The sequence below is a fragment of the Eleginops maclovinus genome, chromosome 5 (assembly GCF_036324505.1).
Source record: "Eleginops maclovinus isolate JMC-PN-2008 ecotype Puerto Natales chromosome 5, JC_Emac_rtc_rv5, whole genome shotgun sequence".
Classification (NCBI taxonomy): Eukaryota; Metazoa; Chordata; class Actinopteri; order Perciformes; family Eleginopidae; genus Eleginops; species Eleginops maclovinus.
Genome location: NC_086353.1, coordinates 8431797 through 8445633, shown reverse-complemented (window position 1 = coordinate 8445633; position 13837 = coordinate 8431797). Strand labels below are relative to the sequence as shown.

Sequence of the window (13837 nt, the reverse complement as noted above, 5' to 3'; positions counted from 1 at the left end):
CGAGTGCTGCAGGGGCCACTATCAGAACATCTATATGCAAATGTATGTTACAGACCTTTTTAAATCCTTAATGGTGGTTTGTATTATTATGTGTGTTGAAAAATGTCACAAATGACAAAAGTTTTTAGGTGCTACTTTACTCATATAATGATAGAGTCATGGCCAGCAGCTCTTTAGTTAATAGGTCATAAGATCAAGACACTTTCTGACCGAGTTTAGACAATAAGAATGACATTTTATAAATGTAGAAATGGAGGTTTGCAGTTAGTGCAAAAGGTGAATAATTACTATGCTCATTGCTTTTTAACACAGACTTTAACTTTGACTGAAGTGCAATTAAATGTACCAAATTTAATGCATTTTTCTGTTAAAACACGAACAAATAGTATACTCTGCCTACAGTCAGATACATCTATAGGTCTGTCATCAGAGATCAAAATCGAAATATGTTTCTGCTACAAGAAATCATATGTATTTAAGACCGCCCTCTCAGTATTAAGTTTAAAGTTTGAGCACAGTATGATAAGGTGGTGATCCACATCTTATCTTAAGCCACACGCACAAATAAAAAGTGATCATCTTTTCCATGAAGATTTCTTCTGGTCTATCACCATGCTGCTGAGTTTAGATCTGTGATTTTGATGCAGTTGATAACTTGATGTTCAGGAAGACCTTTACCTGCATCAAAGAGTAGCCGCTGTGCCAGTGTTGTTGCACTTTCTTTATCGTCGGTAGAGGCAGATACAATGTACAAATGACTTTGTGCCCATTTCAGTTTCTTGAGACAACATAAGAGAGATACAATTATGATAAGGAGGTTCTCATATCTCTAAGATTAAGAGCTTTATTGCAACTGAGCCAAAGATAAAGAAAGCATTACCAAATGGTTTACAGATAAGCTTTACGTCTGAATCTATTTTAAATTGTACGGGAACTCACTATGGTTCTGTCTGAACTGATTCATTAAAACTTTCAAAAAGTTAATGATCCAAAACACTGAAGAAAAAATGTCTGTAGTCTAATGATTGCAGCAAGACTTTTACAAAATCTCTGGGGAACTTATATGTTTTGGTTTTTGTCAACAAATCCCATTGTAAAAACAAACAAAGAATGGATTGATCTAAAACAGTCCTCACTGACCCGTGACCCTTTGCTGCATATCCACCTGTCTCTAGCCATTTACTGTCTATCTTCATCTGTACCGTATGGTAAAGTCTGAAAGTCTCAAAACAACTTCTTCTAGCTCCATTTTTCATTCAAAACGTTTAGGAGCAAGTCAATTTTCAAGTAATTGAATATTGATGTACATGGACATTATCTTGATGTGTTTCTGGAATATTTTTACTCAATTTGACTGGAATTGTTTGCGTAGTGTAATTTTGCAAAAAATGTCTTGTGTTTTCTTCAGTCTTGTTTTCCTTTTCCTTTCTTCAAAAGACAGATGGTTTGTTACACAGAACCATCTGAGAAAACCTCGTTTTGAAACTGTTTGCAAAAGACAATTAAAAAAACAAGTTGGCAGGTGATTTGATGAACCATCTGTCACAAAAACTCTTTCCAAAGCTTTCAATGAAGAGAAACATTCAGTGCCGCTCTCTGATCTCTTTTGAATGAACTAACCAGCTCTGATGTAGCAGATGCCATTGCAGCAGTGCCTACCCTAACCTCTCACACACCTTAACAATGCCCATAGCTGCCAGTACCCCTCTCAGCTGGAAGTTGATTGGTGTGACCACTGTTGTTTCTGACACACACACACACACACACACACACACACACACACACACACACACACACACACACACACACACACACACACACACACACACACACACACACACACACACACACACACACACACACACACACACACACAAACATCACTTGAAGCCTAACCAGATATATTTGAACTTGATCTTCTGATATCCTGAGAAACAATCTGCCGCAAAGAAAATTGTGGGGAGAATTTAGGAAGCAATCCTGGAAAATAAAGACCCCAAAAATGTTAGCAGATTTGGCTAACCCGCTGCTAGCTCTACTTGTTTACCATTCAGACAGGAGAATGGTATCGATGCCCTTATCTAATCGGCATGAAAGACAGCAAGCATATTTTTAAAAAAAAAGTCAAACTATGTCTTTGATCCGTTGGAGGAGAAGTTTCCCAGCCTGGCAGTGACCAAGAAGGGCTGTGAAGTGAAATGGCCTCACACAGACCTTCACCACTTCAACGGCTAAATCCATCCTCCATCAAACTGTGACATTTTGACAGAGCAAACAACTCCCTCTCACCTGCCGATCTGAACTTCATTAGCATACCGTTAATAATGAAAATGCTGTCAGGCACATGACTAACACTTGACGTGTCGAGTGTGTACCTCTGCAGACTTCCCTGTTTACTGCGTGTGTGTTAGTGGCGTTTGTGTGTGTGATTCACCTGCAGAGAAACCCTGCTTCCTGTTCAATTATTCAAACATAAACCTGGATTCACGCAGTGTGTCTCACACACACACACACACACACACACACACACACACACACACACACACACACACACACACCACACACACACACACACACACACACACACACACACACACACACACACACACACACACACCTCCCATAACTCACCCTTTGACCTCTCTCCATCACTTCCTGTCTCTTCGCATCCCTGCATTCATGAATTGTCATTTCCCTCTTTCTGTTTTGCAGTCTCACTCTTTTTCTCTCTCATTCTAGCCCTCCTCATCACCCTCCACCCACCTCCCCCTTTCTCTTTGTCAGTGTGCAATGGACTGAGCACTCAGAGCTGATCTGTTCTGGCATTTGAGAAGAAGCATTTTTCTTTGCCATGGCACTGCTGGAATGTCCACAGACAAACACACGAGAGGAGAGAAGAGAGGAAGATAGGAGGGGAGAAGGGAGGTGACAAAGATAGAGGAGAGGAGAGGATAGGAGAGGAGAGGAGAGGAGAAGAGAGGACAGGACAGGACAGGAGAGGGGTAGAGAGGAGAAGTAAGCTGACAAAGATGGAAGAGAAGGAAGGGGAAGGGATGAGCAAGGATAGAGGAGGATAGGAGACAAGGATAGAGGAGAGGATAACATGTAAGGATAGAGGAGAGCATAGGAGATACGGGTGGAGGAGAAAAGAGGGGAGGAGAGACAATAAGGATAGAGAAGATGAAACAAGAGATGGGTAAACAAGGATAGAGGACAGGAGAGGAGATAAGAGATGAGACAATGATAGAGAACACAAATGAGACAGGAGCGGAAACAAGGAAACAAGGAGACAAGGGAACAAGAAATAAAGGAACTGAACAAGGAGTAAAACCAGAGAGAGAGGAAAGGAGATAACATGGGAAAGGAAGGAGGAAATGAGAGTAGTGAGGAGGAGACAAACTCAGAGTTGAGAGGGGCCTGGTGATAAAATGGGAGAGGAGGAGAGCAGTTTCAAGGCTGTAATTGAAATCTAATTATCACCTCAAGTTGCAGCTGACAAACAGCCGCGCACACACACACGTGCACACATGAGCGCCACATTTAGTATGTGCACATGTCTGCACGTGAACACTTACAATCATCACATTATTACCACTAACATCTGGCATCTTCACACACCAATAATCCCTGTCCCGAGAGCAGTGTAGGACCTTCATGTACTTCAGCCTTGCACACACACACACACACACACACACACACACACACACACACACACACACACACACACACACACACACACACACACACACACATATTTGTATGCATTCATGCAAAAACACACGCACACAGAAAAACATTCAAGGGAGGAAAATGGTGACAAGCATCCTCCTGATTTCTAATTTAATTCTGATGACACTCCTCACACATGTGCAACGTCATCACTATCACACACTCGACGTCATAGCATAGGCACAAAACACACACACACACACACACACACACACACACACACACACACACACACACACACACACACACACAACCAGTCATTTCCTTGTCAGGATGGTGCAGGCTAAATCTCCATGTGATAACATTTAGCCTAAATGGTGGACAGTTTTTGTATGTGTGTGTGTGTGTGTGTGTGTGTGTGTGTGTGTGTGTGTGTGTGTGTGTGTGTGTGTGTGTGTGTGTGTGTGTGTGTGTGTGTGTGTGTGTGTGGCAGGAGGGTGGAGGAATACTGACTGGCTTTCCCTGGCCGAGGTCTCTGTAGAAGCCGCTGAGCTGTCAGCAGGTCCTCGGTCTTCACGGCCTGGAGCAGCTCCTGGTCCTTCCCCATGTCCCCTCCGTCCCGCCGCCTCGGTCCTACCGGTCCCGCTCTCTTCCTCTGAGCGCCCTCTCTCCTCCGTTAATCCGCTGCTACATCCTGACGCTGCTCCGGGCCTCCCGCTGGAGCTGAGGCGCGTTGGGATGTATGCTGCCGGTAGTGGGATGCTCCGATTCAGCCAGGAGTCCACCGCACACCTCGCTATGCCTCCCCTCTCTGCGCGGTGCTACAGACTCACAACAACCACCGACTGACCCACCGGACCTCGCTCTCCGCTGGGATGCCACGCAGGAACACGCTCGCGACTGATTCCACTGATTCAATCCGCGTGACGATTTCACCGGGTCTACGTGCGTGCCGTGCGTGAAAACGGTGGAGCTCGAGCGCCCTCCTATATGCAGGGTCAAATCCGCACCCCTGAATTCTCACGAGCCCTCAGACCGCAGAAACACGCACGGGTCGCTGATGTTTAAACGTGTGACCGCTGTCCCCGCCGCGGTGACCAGCTCGCGCCAGCTCCAGCGTGCATACGCACACACATTCACAGTCACATATGGCATTACATAAATACGAGCGACTTGTGTGCGCGCCACTCCAGTTGTTGTAATCCCAATCCGCGTGTCTGCACGCGTGCGAGCGGACAAGTCAGGAGAGGTCGTTTGACATCGTAATGAATGTGTTCTCTGTCGCGTGCAGAGAGAGCGCGGAACAGTGGGAGGCAGAGTCCGGGATCGCGCGGACCCATGAGAGGTTCAGCACTGTCACACAGAGAAGAGAAAGATGGATAAATCTTACAAACACTGTCTTTCATTCATGTATTGCACTATTGCCTTATGTTCTCTCTGAATATATTGTGAACATGTCTATCCTTACCTCTCTAAAAATCTGCACAGCCCTCCACTTCAAAATATAATATGCTGCAGTTTGTCACACTGTATATTGGCCTATATTCATTGCACTACGTTCTCTTTCTAAATTTATATTTTGTGTAAATACTCGTATTTATTCTTAATTTATGTAAAAAACAAAAAACAAAACGTGTATTATCTTTTTTTTTTAATAATCGTTTCATTTTTGATTTTCTCTTACAACTTATTGTTTATGTCGTTTGTGTTTGCACAACCATACACCCAAGCAAATTCCTTTTTTGTGTAAACATACCTGGCAATAAACTCAATCCTGATTCAGATTTTTATTTCTTTTTGTTTTATTCAGATAATTTTTATAATTTAAATGATGTCTTACATTTACATTTCATATTTATGGCTACTTTAACACATTCAAATAATTATTCTTGAAAGGTCTTATGTAAAGCATTTTTAATTGCTTTGTTGTTTAAAGATGCTAAACAAATAAGCTTGGTCCCTATATGTGTCACAGTGGTCATGGTTTCACGTCTACATTGTTTAGGGTTAATGAGGCAGAGATAATTTGAGGACAGGAAAAGTGTGTGAGTGTGTGTGAGTGTATGCGCATGTCCCTGGTGCAGGGCTAATTTCGACTAAAGGGGCCACTGCCAGTCAGATTTAGGACAGGATGTGGAACACATGACAGAAGACTGGTATTCAATCAAAACTGTATGTATGTGCATGTTGTGGATACTATTGACAGAAAGTGTATCTGATTGCTAGACAGATTTCAGTTTTTCAGTTTAGAGGCATTTTCTTACATGGCAGGATAAATCCACTATGTGGCGACCCAGCATTCAAATGAGCTGATTATAATTTGTGTTTACACTGAATAAATGACAAAGTAAGAAAATGCTTTTAATTTTAAGTGTGCTACAATCAAGTGACAACCTGCTTGGCTGAGCAGTGAAGCCATGGTGCCAAAAGGTGCAGTTCTTTGAATGACCACTAGAGGCTGACTGCAAACGCGAGTCCTTTATTGACTTAAATTGGCCCTCTGTGTAGTTTCCTGTTAATTTAAAACAGTATGTTGATTCCTTGTGCACAAACTACAAAACACATATATTGTATTAGCATGTAGTCAGCCTTTTAGTAAATGCTCACTTAAACTTGCTAACACAATGATAATGTTACTGGGTTGATGTTTATCAGGAATAATATTTACCATAAGGACCATTGTGGTTTCACATTTTAGCATGTTATCATACTAAATAGCACTAAACAGAGTTTACAGTTCAGTCTGATGAGAATGTAATTAAAACAAAAGTATCGAACAAAATAAACCAGCAGACAGACAGCCATTCCACATGCATGGCTAAAAATAAAAAATATGTACTACACAATAAGGGGATCAAAGGGGACCCCAGGCAGTTTCCCACTTTGCCCATTCAGTAATTTAGCCTCAGGGTTGCATTACAGCTTGAAGGATTTTTATTTATTGAACAGGAACCAATATTTTGCAAAGCGTCACACTCTAGTAAAATGTTTGTTGTTCGACAGGACTGAAAACACTAAGAGATGTCAAATTATTTCAAGGGTGTTATAATAGACGATTAGAGTCCAGACTTTGAAAGTGCATTAATCAATACCATTAACCTATGTTTAAAATGTCAGCCTCTTTTAGCACATTTTTTCTGTTTGACTTACTTTCTAATTGAGTCTTTGGTCCTCTCAATATTAATAATAATAATGATAATAATAATAATAATAATAATAATAATAATAATAATAATAATAATAATAATAATAATAATAATACATTTGATTTGTAGTGCACTTTTCATTTCAGCAGTCTAAAAGTGCTACAGAGCAGGGGGAAACAAAATTGTTAAAGGAGAACCTAAAAAAACACCAAAAAAAGTTGCATATGCAATAACATGTTAATTATTTTCAGAAAACAAAGGTGAAAGTAAACCAGGTAATATTGTTTACTTTATACTATATTAAACTTGCAAAATAGGTTGATTATAAGATACAATATTTGATGCTTTATCCATAACTTCCCAAAAACGCCTCCTAATGAAAATTAAGTATTTTTCCAGGGAAACATGCTTATTGTTTTCTGAAGATAATGAGATAATTAAACCATTACGAAAAGAAAAATACACTTTTGTCCTGCGATTACGAGATAATTGACTCACAACTGCGACATAACAAGATTAAAAAAAAAAATGCAATCGTGGAGACTCGTGGTTTCTGTTCAGAACAATTTGAAAAAGATAATTTATTAACAGATTAGTTGTCATGAAGCTGTTAGCAAATATTTCAGCCATAACATATTACAATAGTGATATGTTAGCTTCAATTGATGTTTTTTTTTTTTTTCCCTAGTGGCCAAACATCAATTAATGCAGCTTTAAACAGCAGCAGTTTTACATTTTTGAGGACGTTTCAATTGGTGCATCATGGAAGCAGTTTAGGCCATCAACAACACTAACCACAAATAAGACTATAAAACAACAATGCAAGCATCCACACTGATCAACATTCTCAAAAAAGTATCGACAAACACTAGTGGCATGCTCCTTCTTTGAGGTAAAAAAGCCTAAAACTACCTTAATAACACATATAAGACCTCAATATTTACATCAAATAACCTTCATGAACATTGCGACCTATTTGTGTAAAAATCACAAGTAGGCAATAATCATGAAGTCTTCAGTTTCATTTTCATTTTCAGAAATGACAGATTCATCAAGTGCTGGATTCTCCTTCAGGCCTATGTTAAATCTAGAATAATATATATTTTTAACAATACGTTAGGGTACTTATTCCACACAGTTCATGTGAAATGCTCTTTCTACATGAAGTAGCCTTTTTCTGTAAAAATAAACTGGATCTTCCAAATATGCACATTTAAACAGTTTTCTTATGATCATTTATAAACTTATAAATACAAATAACATAACTAAAAGATACATGTGCTTTATAATGTTGTATCTGCCGTATTTGACCACAAAAACTATTTGACTGTTTTCACACTGGTGCCTACCAGCACAGCAAATTGGATTGTTTTCCAGCACACTGTTAGATGCAGCATATTGACAATAGGATTAGGAATGGATTTCCTTCATAAGGAAGCCAGACATTTCAGTCTCTCCTACGGAACATTTCGCCTCATTAAATTGGATGAATTTTGCTCTGACAGTGGTCACAATGTTAACATTAGCCACTGTTGCTTTTGGTATTTGATTTTTTTTGGGCAACCATTAACTTTATTGTAGATTAGAAGGGGGGAAACAGAGGGGATGAAATGCGCCCAAGCCACATTCAAACCTGGGTCCAACCTGCCAAGCGCCAACTCTACCAATTGAGCTATATGGCGGCCAGGTATTGGATTTTTAATACAAAATATAAATAGCGATTGGAATATATATTTTTCTCAGCCCTTTACACAGGATTTGTGTGATGTAAAAGAGGAAAAAACTTTAAATATGTACTACTAGTACCTTGTAAAATACATACTATATGACAATGTGTGCAAATAACCCTTGAACAATTTGCAGATGAAATACATAGGCTGTATTTGTCTTGTTTATCAAATGGAAAACAACACAAATATAGAATGTTTGTTTACCTTACAACATAAACAACGTCTATATACAACAGCTGTACGACTGAACATAGTTTTTAAGTTGCGGGCAAAGTCCAGGTAAGGTGCTTAAATGTTCTGCTCCATATAAGCCTATCACAGCCCTCCTGCACATCTGCTTCAGGTGCTCAGGACGCTGCCTGCGATAAGGAGAGGTCAGTTTACAGGAGGAGCCAGTGTAAAACGTGAGCAGAGCAAAGAGTGAATCAAAAGTCCTGCTGCTGCCGTACAGACTGAACAGCAGGTTGTTCAGCAGGACACGCACACTAGTCGGGCCGTCGTCACTTTGGTAGCTGAGGGTAAAGAAAACATCAGACCGGCCGCTGTCTCTGCAACACAGCAACATGCATACAGTCACTTTGTGGGCACTTAATGCTGTTTACTCTTACTGTGTAATAGTTATGTGACATGTAGTACAGGAAATCACTCATTCTGTTCTTCTAAGAATTTTGAACTTCTATATATCGAAACAGAGATCTGTCAAGTGGACACAATTGTTAATGTTAAAATAAGACTGAATTGGATTCATTAAAAGCTATGATGAAAGCAGCTGCAATAAAAATATAAAAGATATATACATTTAACATAATATACAGGCTAAATTTGACTGTTGTTATTTGTTTTAAATGAATCCTTATTTGAACTACCTAAATCCCATTTAGATGTAAATCCACTTGTTAAACACTTGAGCAAGACAACGACATAATAAGTTACAGAAAAAACTACATCCACTGAACAGATGAAACAACACTAAAACTGTCAAATGTAAGAGGTGGGTTACCTAATGAGGAAGGTACCAAGTGGGGCCCTTGTGAGTATTTCATGTGCCTGCTCCATGGTCATTGATCCCCAGTAGAAGCCGCTGTGTTGGAGCTGATGGTGTGTGTGTTTGACTAATCTGTACTCTTCCGCGCTGCTGAATGGACGGAGGTGTGTAGGCAAGCTCTCAGCATTGGCTCCAGTGAATGGCTACAGAAATGAACATGTTTGAAGTTAATAGAATAAATAAAGTAAATGCCAACATTGTTTAAAGGTGCAGACAAAAGAAAGTAAAAACAAAACATTTTTTGTGGTGTTTCAGAAAGTATCAGAAACTAATTTGGATTTGAAGTATTTTGTGTATTAACAGTATAAACAGTGACAGGTTTACCTATCAGTTTTCTGCCATCCTATCAAAGTTGTTTCATAATTATTTTTGAAAGATGCTATATTTTAAGAATAATCAATCAATAATATTAATATGAATACAAACAACAATAAAGTACTGTGCAGTGGTTTAGATCCTTGTTACTGAAAAGGTGTAGGTTAGAGGTCCTGTGTTCAGACAGGATTTGTCAGAAAAAGAGGCTGAAAAGTTTCCATGTCAACATTCAAAGTCCAAAAATAAGCTCAAGCTGAATAAAACCCTAGACGGTGACGTAACCAAAACATCAGAGATTATGTCTGTGTCTTTTAACCCCTGAGTATCAAATGTCAATTCTATGCAACAGCTCCATTCGTGTGAAACAAAGTAAAATCATCACGCTTTGATTTTCCAGTTTATGTTTTTCATCATTGTTACATATTCTTTCGCTGGAACTAATTTTAGCATGCATACAGCCATAATATCAGCTGTCGTTACTTTCGGATTCAGATGATAAATAGTATATATAAATAACAAACGAGATTGTCATATTATTATAAAGTAAGATAACATTTAGCCAGTGAGTTAAAACCCACTTCTCCTTTACCAGCTGAAAAGATATAGTGATGAATGTATTACATAGTCACACTTATAATACAAAATTATAATATATACTGTATCATTCTGAAATAGGTCATTTTGCAAAAAGAGTAATTGTACTTATTTATGAGGCTCGTGCTTTAGTTCTTTTATTAATACATAAAAATAGGTATACTTTCCCCTCTTGGATGTAACCTTTAATAATGAAAACCTGGTGTTATCTCTCTCCAGCCATCTGTGCACTGTTTAAAAATCATTATCCCAGAGTGGTAAAACCATTGTGAGCAAATGTTGAGTTCTAACCTGGCAGGAGCTTCCCGGTTCTCCATTTAAGTTGAATTTTTGCCAGAGCAGTAAATCGAGCTGCCTCTCCGTCGGCTCTTGGCTCTCAGGTTGAACTATCTCTGGGCTCCGGGCTCGTTCTAGTGCTGCATGTTCCTCAGGGGGTTGGCTTTGGTTCTGCGTGTCTGCTGTGTAGTTCTGTTTTCTATGTACTACATTCCCATGAAGATTGTCTCTGACCATCCTACAAAGGAGAATCCTCCTTTTGACCAGCTGTTGCATGAGTTTCTCTTTTTGTCACTGGCAGATTCTCCATCACTGACTCCTTTCTGGTCAGTCACCTGCTTCTCAGTCTTCTCTCAGACTCCATGTTGATTTAATCCAGATAAAAAACACAAAGAATTATAGGGGAGTCGAGGCACAGCCATCTTTCATTGAATAACTTGATGAGCTGAAACACAAAAAGGTGAACAATCACAGTCAAACTGTTTCATTTTACTGCACTTTCAGATCCTCTTAATCCTGAAATTAAACGTTTTTCTTGGCTTCTTAGGGATGGCCGTAACCAGTTGTGAACACAGCATTGACATATCATGGCATTTTAGAGTTGGAGTGTGGAACTTTTACATATAAATGAATGGCTGTTACACGCAAGCCCTTGCTAGATAAGTTCACACAATGTTGATTATTGTATAATATCTTTGCAGTTTAACGTGCTGCCTCTCCAGAGGAGTGCCCATTTCAAATCTTCCAATGCAACTTTCTAAAAACTTAAATCCTTGTCGGATTGCTTTTTTCTATGCATCTACTCCAGATAGCTGCTGCTCCTTCACTTTGCTCCTTTAAAAAATAGCTTTAAAAAGATACGATAAACTTATCAAGAAACAGCTACATATTTACACGTCCAGCAGTAACAGAGACAAACTAACATTTATTTGCTTGTTACTACCTGAATAATATGAGTCATAAAATCTGTTCTGCGGATACTTCTGCATAGGAAATGATACTACAAAAGTAATGAGAGTAAGCCCAGCATGAAGTTGTGGTCCTGAGCTGAAACTCACTACAAAGTTGTGTAAAGCTGCAGGGTGGCTTCAGATTCAGGTTAAAATGTTCTCGAGGATCAGTGCTGAGTAACTTATTTAACGTTAGATACAGTCTTACTATACAATTACCAATAACTGCAAACTGTTGCAAAACTTGCAATCCACTCTGTCTGTGTTCAGAATCAGGTCATGTGACAGACCACAAACCACTTGATTATCATCAATCCCTGGAAAAGGCTGTGACAGTTAATGGCTGCAAAAATGCTTTCACTTTCTCTTTCAAGCAAGATGGAGAACATGTAGTTCTTAAGTGGATTTCTCCATATCGCTAAACAAGTTAATATGAATAGAAAAATGTTTTACCATGTTGTATGCCCCTGCTGTACTTTTTATGAACAAGTTATGTTAAGTTTATCTATAATGCTACTTATATAAAGTGACTTCTCTTTAAATTCAATGTGGCTTATAATTAGAAGCTAAAAACAAAATACAAATGTGTAAACAAATAGGTTTAAATTAAAAGAAATATAAGTGTTTTCTCTTTTCCAGTTTCTCTGTTAAAATTCTCTTGTAATATTTTGCTTTTAGATTTGACATTTAACTTTTATTTAGAGAAACTGTGTATAAACACAATTTAATATTCCTAAATTTCTTAGATTATAAGGCTTTAAAATAAATAAATAAACAAACCCACTTTTATCTTTATTGTTTCACTCATTCTTGTCCCTCTTTTTTTGATAGTCTTTTTAATTCTTTGCTCAAATAGAAAAGAGGTTTGTAAATATTACACTTGCTGTTTCCCCAAAACATTTCTTCAAAGCTCAAATCTTATAAACTCAATTCAAAAGAGAGGAAGAGAAAGGCTGTCATACTGTTCAGTTTACAGTCAGATATGTAACTCCGAGATCTTCTCCCCCACACTCACAATAAAACACAGTATAGTCTTTCAGTAACCTATTGTTATAGTTCCATACTCCATTTCACTACATTGGAAATAAAACAATAACTGCAAGATCTTAATTTTAGTTTTATCTTTAACCACTTATTGGATGAATAGTGTATAGCCTTAGTTTTTAAAGGAGGGCAGCAGGGCGTTCGATACCGCAATGACTCAAGCACTGTTGATACAAAGCTTATGCAAACTCCCTGAAAATGAAGCTGATATTCAGCACTTCAGCTTCAAAGTCATTGTTTCCCTTGTGATCCAGTGTGCTGAACAAAATGCTGTGTGTAATAGTGTGTCCAAAATAAATTCTGATGCAAAAGCTTCAAAAAATAAACTAAAAACGAATGTTGTTACTCCACTTTGTGACATTTTAGTGAGGTGACATGAGATGTTACTGACACAGGGAGAGAATGTCATAGCTTTCATAAATAACGGAAATGTAAACTGGTTAATTTGCCTCTTTATAACAACCACTAACATCTCACTTACAGATGTACACAGTACAGAAAGAGCTTCCAATTTTGAGTAATGTGTGTGTTTCGGGATACTTGTGTTGTTCAGTTTAGATGAATGAATGAGTATAATTTGGCATTATTGGCTAACAACAAAACTTGAGTAAATACGCGTAAAAGGAGCACCAAGCTTACCTTCTTGCAGTGACTGAAGATCACAGCCGTGTGGAGTCCGGGCAGCACTGAGATTCATTCGTGCCCTCTTCACCAGAGGACGCAGCTGGTTGAATAATTCTAACATTTTTACTTTCGCTTAGTGCTCTGCTGGAGGGCGTGGCCGCTCTCGAAAACCGCAGGACGAGCATACATTAGACTATAAGCACCTTACTACTTTAGTTTTCTGCTCCACAATGAGATAGTCATTAACACACATGCGCACAAAATGAATACGCACACGCACGGGCACACGCGCAGCTGCTTTCGCTTTTGGATTTATTTTAAATCACGTGATTGCTAGAATTGTGTGTGTGCGCCTTTTTGTGTATTTGTGTGTGTTTGTGTAACAATAGCATATAACATATGTATTCTCAGCCTCTATTATTGCTGATATATTCACAAATAATT

General features: G+C 38.8%; 2 protein-coding genes across 2 annotated transcripts in view; both read right to left on the bottom strand.

Moving 5' to 3' along the window:
* Window positions 1-4907, bottom strand: part of LOC134865200 (caskin-1-like) — a 30329-nt gene extending 25422 nt beyond the window's left edge. Inside the window, 1 exon segment of the mRNA XM_063884662.1 lies at window positions 4183-4907. Within this exon segment, the coding sequence (XP_063740732.1) occupies window positions 4183-4276 (94 nt within the window). The 5' untranslated portion in view covers window positions 4277-4907.
* Window positions 4908-6297: 1390 nt separating this feature from the next.
* On the bottom strand, window positions 6298-13635 carry LOC134864759 (suppressor of cytokine signaling 1-like). The gene is made up of 4 exons (XM_063883985.1): window positions 13409-13635; window positions 10791-11220; window positions 9546-9733; window positions 6298-9093 (listed from the first exon to the last, which is right to left on the bottom strand). The coding sequence occupies exons 2-4, from the start codon at window positions 11049-11051 to the stop codon at window positions 8769-8771; spliced, it is 774 nt and encodes a 257-aa protein (XP_063740055.1). The 5' UTR covers window positions 11052-11220; window positions 13409-13635; the 3' UTR covers window positions 6298-8768.
* Between the last annotated feature and the right edge of the window lie 202 nt (window positions 13636-13837).